This window comes from Cannabis sativa, chromosome X (genome assembly GCF_029168945.1).
Source record: "Cannabis sativa cultivar Pink pepper isolate KNU-18-1 chromosome X, ASM2916894v1, whole genome shotgun sequence".
Taxonomy (NCBI): Eukaryota; Viridiplantae; Streptophyta; class Magnoliopsida; order Rosales; family Cannabaceae; genus Cannabis; species Cannabis sativa.
The window spans coordinates 79,567,449-79,579,913 of NC_083610.1; the positions used below are offsets into that span (position 1 = coordinate 79,567,449).

General features: G+C 32.3%; 2 protein-coding genes across 5 annotated transcripts; one reads left to right on the forward strand and one right to left on the reverse strand.

Annotated features, from left to right (window-relative positions):
* Positions 1 to 235: 235 nt before the first annotated feature.
* LOC115699125 (aromatic aminotransferase ISS1) lies at positions 236 to 4,255 on the forward strand. The gene is made up of 9 exons (XM_030626372.2): positions 236 to 475; positions 634 to 681; positions 790 to 918; positions 1,598 to 1,657; positions 1,780 to 1,936; positions 2,068 to 2,174; positions 2,692 to 2,750; positions 3,429 to 3,537; positions 3,630 to 4,255. Exons 1-9 carry the CDS (start codon positions 413 to 415, stop codon positions 4,086 to 4,088), a joined length of 1,191 nt encoding a protein of 396 aa, XP_030482232.1. The 5' UTR covers positions 236 to 412; the 3' UTR covers positions 4,089 to 4,255.
* A 1,784-nt stretch (positions 4,256 to 6,039) lies between these two features.
* LOC115699133 (photosynthetic NDH subunit of subcomplex B 3, chloroplastic) lies at positions 6,040 to 12,004 on the reverse strand. Of its 4 annotated transcripts, none has more exons than XM_030626382.2 (6): positions 11,689 to 12,004; positions 11,475 to 11,588; positions 10,314 to 10,367; positions 6,627 to 6,689; positions 6,429 to 6,491; positions 6,040 to 6,310 (listed from the first exon to the last, which is right to left on the reverse strand). In XM_030626382.2, the coding sequence occupies exons 1-6, from the start codon at positions 11,878 to 11,880 to the stop codon at positions 6,275 to 6,277; spliced, it is 522 nt and encodes a 173-aa protein (XP_030482242.1). In that variant the 5' UTR covers positions 11,881 to 12,004; the 3' UTR covers positions 6,040 to 6,274. The 4 variants fall into 4 exon arrangements, 2 of the variants coding, with proteins under 2 accessions (XP_030482242.1, XP_060962416.1); XR_009685113.1 differs by lacking the exons at positions 6,040 to 6,310; positions 6,429 to 6,491 and adding exons at positions 6,809 to 7,930; positions 9,350 to 9,805 and having other exon boundaries at positions 6,628 to 6,689; positions 11,689 to 11,983; XM_061106433.1 differs by having other exon boundaries at positions 6,040 to 6,491; positions 11,689 to 11,983.
* Between the last annotated feature and the right edge of the window lie 461 nt (positions 12,005 to 12,465).

Sequence of the window (12,465 nt, forward strand, 5' to 3'; positions counted from 1 at the left end):
CACATAAATGTGTCACATTTGTGTGTGTATTTTTTTTTTTGGTGTACACGTGTTATTACTCATTTTATTTTAATTTATCCACCACCAACCAATTTAATTAATTAGCATTTTGTAAGAATGATGAGAAGAAAAAAAAATATATGAATGTATTAATGACAGGTTGGACATTAATGAAGGTATGAATTATTTCCCTCAAAACAAAAAAAAAATGACAGGTTGCACATGCAAGGATAATAGTAGTGATACACCTACTACACCTACCTGTGAAAATAATCAAATCTTCAAAATCTAAATATAATAATGGGCCTAAGATTTTGATGTGGAATTAGTCAAAAAAGTGGTATAAAAAGGCATCTCTCTCTCTCTCACTCTCACACTCACTCCATTCATTTTTTCCTATCTATTTGGGTAAATGGAAAATGGGAAGAACTTGGCCACTAGAGCTCTCAACACTGATCTTCCAATCATGGTTAAGGTAATTTAACTCTCTTTTTAATTTTCTTTTTTTTTTCCTCCTAAAATATTCATTCATAGTTTTAAATTTAGTTAAAAAAATGGTATTCCTTGAATAATGAATGAATGTGTGATGAAGTTATAAGGATTCTTTTTAAAAGTTTAGTGTTGTTTTTGCAGATGCTTGAGTTGACCAATAGTGTTAAAGATCCAATGCCTCTGGCTAAGGTTTGATTTCCAGCTCTGTTATATACATAAATTATATATATTTATATATATATATATATATATATATATATATACATATTCTTAAAGTGAATTTTCTGGGATATGCAGGGAACAGTGTACTGGCAACCACCAGAAGAGGCTTTGGAAAAAGTTAAACATATAACATTTGATCCAACAACTAGTAGGTATGGACCTCATGAAGGCCTTCCACAGCTCAATGAAGCATTGACCAAAAAGGTACAATTAACTTGCCAAATAATAATCACAACAATGAAATCTCAAGTACTTAATTGGTTGAGTTGGAAGAAAAATTAAAATAGGAACACAATAAAATTTAAAATGCATTAAAAAAAATTAGTACAAGAAATCATTAATTTTTTTCTAATTTTGAATTGGAATGGACTTTTCTTTATTTTGAAAAGTATGATATTTCAATATTTTAAAACAGAAGTGCTAATAACAACATTCTCTTAGTTAACTTTTGTGCCCAAAATCACATATCGGAATATTTTTTTTATAACAGTATTCGTTATAGTTATAATATTATTTTTGTAAATTTTTGAAATTTTTTGAATAATTTACAGTACCGAATACAGAGTTCTTGATATTCTAATTTATCATGCGTGTTCAAAAAATTTCAAACCTATTTTCGACAATGTGAACTATTCTAAATTATTAAAAAAATTATAGAAATAATGTTCTAACTATAACGTACACCACCATGATTCTTTTTTTAAAAAAAGTATTTTTATGTTTTTAAGAACGAAGGTTGATTAAGAGGTTGACAATAGCACTACTTATTTTAAAATGCAACCAAAGGCCGACATAGAATGGAAATTGATTCCTTTCCGTTTTATTCCATTTTATTACCTCCAACCAAATGCAATTCTAAGGTTTGAAATTTTCCGATATGCAGCTGCGCGAGAAAAATAAATTGTTGAAATCTTCTGTTATGGTTACATCAGGTTCAAACCAGGTACACCATTAAACTTGTTTTATTATTATGTTTGTAAACTCAATACATACATACATACTATATACAGTATACAATACAATATTAAAGTGACTATTGAAATGTTATTCTTTGATGATGTACAGGGATTTCTAAACCTTGTGTTAACACTATGTGATGCAACAGACTCTGTAGTACTGTTTGCACCATACTTCTTCAATGCACACATGTCCTTTAGTATGACAGGCATCACTAACATATTGATAGGTCCAAGTGATCCCATAACACTAGATCCAGATACAGGTTTATACCTATATATATATTTATATTATTGTTACAGTAATTTTCAACAATAACAAGTTTCATCATTCTTAATTATTATGAATTGTATACACTAAAATACTTTGTTTTGTGTTTTTCATTCCCTCTTCTAGATTGGTTAGAGAGAACACTTTCAGAAACAAAACCTACACCAAAGCTTGTTTCTTTAGTAAATCCAGGAAATCCATCTGGGAAATGCATTTCAGAGCCTCTTCTAAAGGTATGTTATATGAATAATATATCTATATATTTATATGAAACACTATTATAGTAAACACTTAAAATGTGTGTTTTGGTACACTCACTATCTACTTCAGCATTCAGAACAAAAAAAATTTTGTTTAATTTTTTTTCATGATTTTATACATTGTAGTTGTTTAGGATCATAAGTAAATTTTTAAAAAATCCTGAATAACAGTATCAAAATAAGGTTCAAAATATTTAAGTTACACGAGTAATTAATTTTTTCTTATACGCATAAGTAAACGTTTGAACCTTATTTTTAAGGTTATAAATTATTTAGAGAAAATTTACAAGGTCAATGATCATGAAAAAAATTGAATTAAAAAACTATCTTAATACCAAAACAGAAAGAAGTGCACTGAAACACCCATTTAGGAGAGTTTCCTATACACTTACCCTAAACTTTATATCCTGCATCTATTCCTTGGCTAGATTTCACTTATCTAACTCCTTTGTCTTTTTCTTTTTCATGTTTATTTGTTTTCCTAAAACAGAGATTTTCAGATATTTGTCAAAGGGCTGGATCTTGGCTTGTAATTGATAATGCATATGAGTAAGTTTCTTATATGTATTTAAGTTTTTACGTACACTTTTATCATATATACCAGGATATATTTAATAGGTGTGATTCAGTTTTATTTGAATTTTTTTTTAATTGTCATATAAGTTTTGAATACATAAAAAAATTACACACACAATTCTACACAACAAATATGTCAATTGCATTATTAAATAATTTTATTATTACTATTAAAATCTAAATAAATCAAATAAAATAATTAAAAATATCCAATTTTAATTCCAAATAAAATCAAATAATTTTAGATTTTAAAATAATTATAAAATTTCTTAACTTGTGACCCCTTTTTATCCCCTAATATTGAGAATTGGAAAAAAAAAATACTATTTCACACAAAATTATATATTTTTGGATTATTTTTCTAACGGTATCTAATTTATTAAAAGCGAACTTTTGAAAATTTTGTGAAATTTCATAATAAACAAATCTATAACTTAACCCCTAAATATTACGAATCTGAAAAAAATACTATTTCACACAATGTCAAAATGATCCTAAATTTTAGTGGTGATTTATTATTATTATTATTATTATTTTATAAATCACACCAAACATAGCATTTATTCAATTGCTAAAATGGATTAAGGGGTAAGTACACATGGTGGTTTACTAACTATTTTACTCGGCTAAATCACTTATTATGTTTTTCAGGCACTTCATGTATGATGGTCGAAAGCACAGTTGTATAGAGGGGAACCATATTATCAATCTATTTTCATTCTCAAAGGCATATGGAATGATGGGTTGGCGAGTTGGATATGTACACAATTTTATAGTTTTATTATTCTATTAATCCATTTTATTCTTACTTATCTTGTAAATATGATATAAATTTTACTTGATTCTTTTCAGATAGCTTACCCGTCTGAGGCAACGGCTCTAAGAACTCAGCTTCTCAAGGTTCAAGACAATGTAGCCATCTGTGCTCCAATGATTTCACAGTATCTAGCCCTCTACTGCTTGGAAGCTGGGGATGAGTGGATCAAGAACAAAGTTAAAAGCCTTGGCAAAAACAAAGAACTACTTACTGAGGCCCTTACACCACTAGGCAAAGATGCAGTGACAGGAGAAGGAGCTATATACCTATGGGCCAGACTCCCAGAAAAGTACTCAAATGATGATTTTGAAGTTGTGTGCTGGCTCGCTCGTAGACATAGCGTGGTGGTTCTCCCGGGAAGCGCTTGTGGTGTGTCTGGCTGCATCCGAGTCACGTATGGAGGGATGCCTCTAGAGAGCTGTCATGTTGCTGCAAAGAGGCTCAGGAAAGGCTTGGAAGAACTTGTTACATATGGCATGGTGAAGGAACAGTGAAAGTTTCGATATTGTTGAACTATGTGTTGTATGTTATAATGCAACTTTCAATAAGAGTATAACAACAACAAAATGGTGTTATTGTTTCGGGATATTAGTGGCTAAACCACTTAAATTTTATAGTTTGTACCACTTTAACTATATAAACTCATTTTTTTAGCAGCAAAGCCTATTGTATTGCACTTATGCTTCCGTCCAAAAACTGTTATTAAGTGACACAGTAGACTGTCCACATATACTGTCCTTCTACGGCCTTCTGCCTGCACACACGACAAATTTTTAGTAGTATACGTAATATTAATTATTAAAATATCATAAAAAAATAATTTAAAAATTATAAAAATAAAACAATAATAAAATATATATATATTTTTCTTCTTCTTCTTATCCTTCTTTTTAAATAACCTAAAACTAATAACCCTAACCCTAATTCCATCTCTTTCATCCTCTCTCTCTACCCTATTTTTTTCTCCCAAGCTTGAAGACGAGTCCCGACTCGATTTCTCAACCGTGATTGCAATAGAGCCATCAAGTCCACAATTGCTCATTGCTGCGACAATTCCTATATGGAGCACAGGCATCTATCGGAGTATAAATCCGGAGGAGGAGGTTAACAAAGCACACAACCTTTTCCTTTTTCTCGGTCTAGGTGAGCAGCTAGGAAAATGGATAAATTGTGACCACTGTGGTTGGATATGACCATGAAATCACGATCCCAACCATGACCAGCGTAGTTGGGTCTGGGTTGCCAGTCTGGGTCACCGAGCGGGGCAGAGGGGGCTGGGTCACGCGAGAACGAGAGAGAGGAGAGGGTCTGCGCCTGGCTGTCCACTGGCCTTCTGCTTGCACCAAGAGGGAGGAATAAAGAGAGAAGGGGAGGCCACTGAGATGGATGAGATGAGTTAGTTTTTTTTTTTTGGTGCAGTTAAGAAGAAGGAAAAGAAAAAAAAATAAAAAGAAAAGGAAAATGAAAATGAAAATATTTTTTTAATGATCTTTAATTTTTTTTATAATATTTTAATAATTAATATTGAGAAATGTTAAAAGGCACTAGTGGTGCCTAGCACCTAGGGGTGTGCATATATTGATCTAATCCAATAACAACCGACCGATCTAATTACAACCGATCGCCAAACATTAGATATCTAATTATGATCGAATCAGATTGAATGATATTTATAAATACCCAATCAGATCGAATCGGATGTTGGATGGGGTGTCCAAAAATCCAATAGAACTAATTCATATTTTTATTTAGTTTGAATAAGTATTATATTTTATATTGTTATACATAAAAAAAAACATGTGAATATATGAAAATTAACATTAAAAATTTTACTTTTTTTTTTGGATTGGATAGATCAAATTCAATCCAATAGATATTGGATCTAAAATATCGGATGGATCCGATTCGATCTAAAACTAAAATATTGGATAAACTCAAATTAAACAAATAGATATACATGAAATACATCCAATAGATAGAACCGATCCAATCCAACATCCATTGGATGTTAGATCGATTAGATGACTGAAAACATTGGATCCGATCTGAATAGGTCTAAAAACATTAGATATGATCCAATGAACACCCATACTAGCACCCTTCTATATGTCAATATTGCTATTGGTCCAATTAAGTATCGAGTCCCATATAGTTTAATGTAACAAAATTTTAGAGAGTATCGCTAGCCAATCGCAAGACGACATGTCTAGAGGTGCTAGGTACCACACCATTGGTGCCCAATAGCAATACTCATTAATATTACGTGAACCACTAAAAATTTGCTACGTTTACATTTGTGTACACGTGGAAGCAATCCACTGTGACACTTAACTGAAGTTTTTGGATAGAAGTGTAATGAGCAAAATGAAACCTGCATTTAGTAGATTTTACCGTCAAAATTTCAATTTTTGTGATTAAGTGTTAAAAGATGTAAAATTCAAGTAGTTTTGCTGCGAATATCCCTATTGTTTCTGATTCTTACAGCTAAGTAACATCCAAGTTACTTGATATTCTTACAATTGTACTTAAAATGACAATATAAATCTAGTTCTACAATGGAGAAAGGCAAAGAAGTGGCCACTGGCCAGTGGCATATGTGAGCCTCAGAGCTCTGTTTAATGAGTTATTTTCTGAAAAAATCGATAAAAGGCACTGTTAAAAACATGGCAATGGCTCTCATTCACTTCTTCCACTGGGGAATCCTCTGAACCACAACCTGTTAGCAACAGAAAGAGCCGTGGAGTAAAGAATAAAACACAATTAAATATAGAACAAATTCCTTGATTTTTTTAAAAGCTGATTAATCCACTAAAGAACACAACATTTCTATATACCTTTCCAGAATTTTCTTTATTTCCCACAATAGTTTGACAAGCAAGTCTCCATGATTCGGGTTTCTGTAAAATATTAACCAATGTCAAAAATGGATGACCCCTTTTAAGTAATAAATATCAATGAAGGGGAAAAAATGAAAAGGGAATGCTCCTATTTTGTTTATCTACACAATTTTAATTACAATTTAAGTTTATTACCTTTTTCAAATATTTGAGTTCAGTATTGGTTCTTTCATTTAAAAGATCCTTCCCATCAAGAATCTGCACTAAGAAACAGGAAAGATAGTCAAGTATTATGATACACAATAGTAATACTGACGGATAGACAAGGAAGAAGAAAGTGAGGGAGTGATTTTAACTGAAATAGGAACACAACTGACCAGGTAATTCGAGAGACCTGGTTTCTCTCCACAAGCTAGTGCTTAGTACATTTCTCATATACATAAAACTAATTGTAGGACATTCTAGAGTGATTAACAAAATATATCCAGGGCATGCTGGGATGATTACATTGTTCTATGATAAGTCAACATTCCATGTACATACTATCACCCACTGCCAGTCAACTACACTTCACCTAGTCTTCAAGGTGAAAATGAGGAATTTTTTTGAAAAAGGTGAAAATGAGGAAATTGTTGCTGCAAGTAATTGTAACTTTTCTTTGATGCTTCAAAGAGGGCTAAATCTTTCCTTTTGATTAGCACCTCCACCTCTCCTAGGCCTTCTGAGTTGGTATTGTGGACCCCTCAACACTTCTTCAGGCTGCACAGTCGGCTCTAAATCCGGACTCAACTGTCGCAGCACCAATGGTGAAGAATTAGATGCCCCATGAGCTCGTCGCAGCAGTGAAACATGAACCACCAGATGGACGGAAGAAGTGTTAGGTAAGCCTAACTTGTAGGCCATTTTGCCAATGCAAGCAAGTACTTCATATAGACCATAGTAGCGCAGATAGAGCTTCCATTGCGTCTACCTACGATTGTCAGCTTAATCTTACATTCATTGCTACGCTCAACCAAATTGACCGTCAGTTTGAGGATGGTATGTTGTACTGTGCTTCAATGTGGTGTCATGCAATTTAAACAATTCATGGCGAAAAATGACTCATGAAAACTCTATCCTGATCTAAAATGATAGAAGCTTTAGAAAGATCTCAACCACACTTTTAGCAGTAAAATGATGTTTTAAAGGGAGAAATGAAATGAGCTTACATACACAACTGATTAAGCACAACGAGAAAAGTGTCCTTCCCATCAGACTTGGTCAGCCACTCATAAAAGCCATTGTTATTGAAGTGCGATTAGTTGCGGTAGCTCAGCAGGAGAAGCCTTTGTCTTGTTTTGTTGGCACATTTTCACATTCACGCACCCACTTTGCGACATCTTTTTGCGCGCTCACCCAATGAAACTAAGCAACAATTTGTTGAAGTGCGTGGCCCCAATAGGCAAGGCAACATTAGTCTTCCCATGTAAAGCAACATGTCATTCTTAATACCAAACCCGCTAGCCATTGTGCAGCGACATTGAAAGTTATACGTCATGAGTTGAAGAAAACTAAGTCAGCCAAATGATCCTAAAGAGAAATATATATAGACTTTGAGTAATGAAGAGTGATGCACTAAGCACAGTTCGTCATACTAAGTCAACCTTCTCAAACCCAAATGATCCTGATACAAAGAAAGTATGGATAGTGCTTTATATTACACTTGAGATGGTTTTCATGTTCCCAAACTAAGCTCGAGTTTCTATGGCCAAGAATAAAAGACTCAAATCCAAGGTAGAACAAAATCAGGGAAGTTAGTATTTTAATGTCTTTACTGAGCATATTAGAACAAAATCCAATTTATGGATTACTAGAGGTATCTAGACTCTTGAAACCAAACTCAAGTGGAATTTTCTCTTGCAAGTGTGCCTTCAGTAGTCTTGTTTCTAGTCACATAGCAGAAGAAAAATGGGCCAAAATAGTGTGGAAGAGTTGTGCTTCGTCCCAGGTAAAAGTTTTCAATTGGTTATTAGTGATTGATAAGATCAATGTTCATGAGGTATTACAAAGGAGAAGACCTATCAATGTTCATGAGTTTGGGATACAGTGGTGCATGCCCCAAACATGTAGTCCATTGATTATGTGTAAGCTAAAAGGGGTAGTAGAACTATGGAGTCAAGATCCTATTGAATTTCTATAATATACAATGAATGGGTACATCAACTATAAAGGTGTAGAACCTTCTAACCAAGTCTAGTCAACTTTTACGCTATGTTTGGTAAGAGGCAGAGAAAGTGGAAGGATGGAGAGTATGATAAATGGGAAGGATAACAACTCTCCTCCAATAGCAATATTACACATTGGAGGGTGCTAGGCACCACTAGTACCTTCTAGCATTTCTCATATATTTTAATTGTTTAAAGGATAAATAAGACATTTAATCTACTTTATTTCGTCTTTTTTGTTTTTTTTCCCTTAGATTTGTGAGTTGTTTCCATCCCTCTACATCCACCCAAAAGTCCTTCATGCCAAACATAGAGTTAGAGTAGTCTGGAACGTCTAGTTCCCTCTTAATGGTTCTAGATGCTTCGAAGTCTTTTAGAGGCTTCCACATCCTTCTTGCACCATTTTGCACGCTTTAGAACATTCTAGAATCTTCCAACGCCCCCAAGCACATTCTAGTGTACTCTAAAACTTTCTAGAGTTTTATAGGCTTGAGTTGAGTCCATACTTTGGCTCCCTAGTCATGGGCCATTCTAAAAGAAAAGTCTAGATCCTTTAGCTAAGCCTCGAAGCAAAAGAGTACTGCTATTAAGCAGCATGGTGTTCAACACCACCATGAAATAGCGTCCTATAAATAGTTAGCGATTTTCTATAATTATTATAAAAATAAAATAAGTGGGACCAAATATTGAATTGCACTAGTAGAGATATGATACCTTATAGTGGGGTTCGGCACCATTGGTGCACTTTACCATTTCTCACAAAGCGACCTTGCTTGTTCATCGTTCATCGTCCTTCGTTGTGGTGTTTCAATAATTCGTGTTTCTAGGTTAGGTTGTTGGAAAAGTCCCTGAAGTATTAGAAGAAGCAGAAAAATTCGTAGATCTTAAGGCAAGAAATGTTAGCCTCAAACTCGCGAGCCAATTCCATGGTTTCCACTTCACATTTCGCTTTGAGAATCCATCCTTTTGGGCTGTCACCATCAAAGGTTGTAAGTTCAAGTGTTCTTGGTAACAAATCTCATCGAACAACCGTATCTCATTCGAATGTTGCCAAGGCCCCTTGAAATTCTAAGTAGCTGCTCATGTCTTCATGTCCAAGGGACTATTCCGTGTTGGAAAAAGTTGGGATCTCGTGCTCCTGGTTAAATGGCGCTTGAGCTCATTCTTGTTCTGCACGAATAAATTGTTTGATGATATTTACCAGGTTTGCAATGCTCTTCTCCAAGGCTGTTAACTTCTTGAGTTCTTCATCTTGAACATAACTCATTTTGTCCTCCATGGCTTAGAAACTAAACCCGTGGACAACAACCATTGATACACAATAATAACACAGACAATAAAATAGGGAAAAAAGAAGTGAGGGAATGACTTTTATTGAGACACAAACACAACTAGATTTCACTTAAGCCCTATTAAAATTACTCTCTTAATTTATTTTTATATACTTTCCAAATAAAACTAACTCTTAGGACATTACTATGATGATTCAACTTTCCATATACATCCTATCAGTTACATTTTTCTTATGTCGTATTGGAGGGTCATTCATAATAATGATTTGGCCACTAAGTTCTACGCCTTTCAACTTTCGAAAACTAAAGTTGTAACATGTTCCAAAGTAAAACCAAATAAATAATTAAAAAAAATATGAGAAAGACACAAGGACAGCTACTCTTACCTCCACTATACAAGTTCCACAGCTTCCACCACCACCACAGTTCATAACTTTCCCCTGTTAAAGATAAAAATGCTATTAAAAGAAAACAATTTATATACCTATTTGATTCAAATTTAAATGAAGTTTTAGAAAAATATCCATCATTTCATACACAATGATGAGATTAAGCTTTTTTTTTTCTTCCTTAAATTTAGGTATAACAGTCAATGGTTACTAAGGAAGTGAAATATGTGCTCTCCAACTATTATTGTCCTGAAAAAGACCTACTTTACTACATTTACAGCCTAGCAAGCAACCTACTAAGTCTCCTTTTGCCTCTAAATTTAACCTCAAACTTAGCTATGGGTCAATAGGTTTATGAGTAGGAAATAACTATATTAAAAGATACAATTATCATTCATTTTATGATTTTACTTACAAATATAAATATTAGGCACATACACAAATAATAAGCATTAATGTTTAATTAAATTAAACATTATGGTTCGTTTGATAAGCTGTATAAGGCTCCTATTACATTAAATAAAAAAATACTATGTTTGAATAAAACACTATATAGTATCAATCAATTAATATGTACCAAACAAGCTCTTAAAGTAATATTCTTATAAAATTGATGTACTAATACATAAAATATATAATATATAATATGTGCATTTGAGAATACCAAATAGGAAAATTTAAGGATAAAAATTATTTTTGATTTTCTTTTTGTATTTTTTTATTTTTATTTTTATTTTATAAAAGTTATCAATTAGACTTGTTAGATAATAAATTAGACCCTATATTTTTTAAAATGACACAAATTAGTATCATGAGCTCAATTTTTGTAATTTTTTTTAACATAACCAATCTAAAACTAAATTCTAGCACAAAAATATAAAAAATGTAATGAGTCAGGTTATAATACTTTCTGACCAAGTTATAATTAAATTTTATTTTAACAAAAAATTACATGGTTCAATTTATTATTTAATAAAATAAAAATTTAATTAATAATTTTTACAAAAATACAGAATTTATAATAATATTTATTCACTATTTAATTATAAATAGACAAATATTTATTTAAACAAGATATGCATTTTTATATGATTTGAACAATCTAAATTATTTGATTTATTTGAAGATGAGTATGAATAGGTGGATGGAAAGACTTACATAGGTGGCGTAAAGCTGAATCTTATTATCCGCCATGATGTTCCTCAGCAACTTCTCTCCACTTATTTCTTTGGCCCTCTCTACTGGATACGACCCGTCGTTTCCTGCCTTCGGCTGCAACATCAAACCCAAATTACCAATTTCCATTTCTAAAGTACCTTATTAACTTCAAAATGCTTAATAATGTACTACTACTACTACTACTACTACTCACCCCTATGAATTCGAGCTCGATTACAGGTTGTGAAGGAATCGCATCCTGTGACGTGGCGGCAAAGGAAATTGAGATGGGCTTTTTACTCGCCGGAAGGAACCTCAAGGAGTTTGAGCGAATTCCGACGCCATCTGTGAGTTCTGGCGGTCGTAGAGTAATGGCGGCACTCAAATGTTGAGAAACCAAAACCATTGTTTCTTATTTAGTTATGAATAATTAAAAGAGAAGAGTCCACCACTTTGTGTCACTCTTTTTTGCTTTTCATTTTTCTTTCTATTTAACCCTCACAAAAACTTATCCACTCTATTATTGAATGGTGTTGAAAGGTGCTAGTAGTTTAATTATGATCCTAATTATAAAATTACAAGTAGAAGATTTATTTTGATATTAGGTGGTAATTACCTATTAATTCTTGATATTTTATTTGTTAAAATAATTTGTAAAAGATAAATTATTTTATATACTATTTTTTAATTTTTGTTTTTAAATTTACGATTTGGATTGCTTCGATAGTTTTTATGTGGATTGCTATGTGAATTTTGATTACAATTTAAGTTGATTTGTTAGTTATTATGAGAATTTTTATGTGAAATTTCGTAAAAATACACAAAAATAAAAAAAAAAAAAAAAAAAACTGATCTAAAAAAAAAAAAGCTCTAAAAAAATTAGTACTTAATTTTTAAAATAAAAAGTTTTAAGTAATTAAATAAATTAAATAGTATAATTACACTCAAATTTTATAGAGTTTTAGAATTAAAGAGTGTAAGGAGACTTTTC

Bases quoted from the DNA above. Each gene is read 5' to 3' on its own strand.
- LOC115699125 (XM_030626372.2), top strand. From the start codon at position 413: ATGGAAAATGGGAAGAACTTGGCCACTAGAGCTCTCAACACTGATCTT. The intron at 476-633 runs GTAATTTAACTC...TTGTTTTTGCAG, and splicing joins ATCTTCCAATCATGGTTAAG to ATGCTTGAGTTGACCAATAG. The intron at 682-789 runs GTTTGATTTCCA...TGGGATATGCAG, and splicing joins ATCCAATGCCTCTGGCTAAG to GGAACAGTGTACTGGCAACC.
- LOC115699133 (XM_061106433.1), bottom strand. From the start codon at position 11,880: ATGGTTTTGGTTTCTCAACATTTGAGTGCCGCCATTACTCTACGACCG. The intron at 11,589-11,688 runs GTGAGTAGTAGT...TTGATGTTGCAG, and splicing joins TCGAGCTCGAATTCATAGGG to CCGAAGGCAGGAAACGACGG. The intron at 6,690-10,313 runs GTAAGAGTAGCT...TTCTTAGTGCAG, and splicing joins GTGGAACTTGTATAGTGGAG to ATTCTTGATGGGAAGGATCT.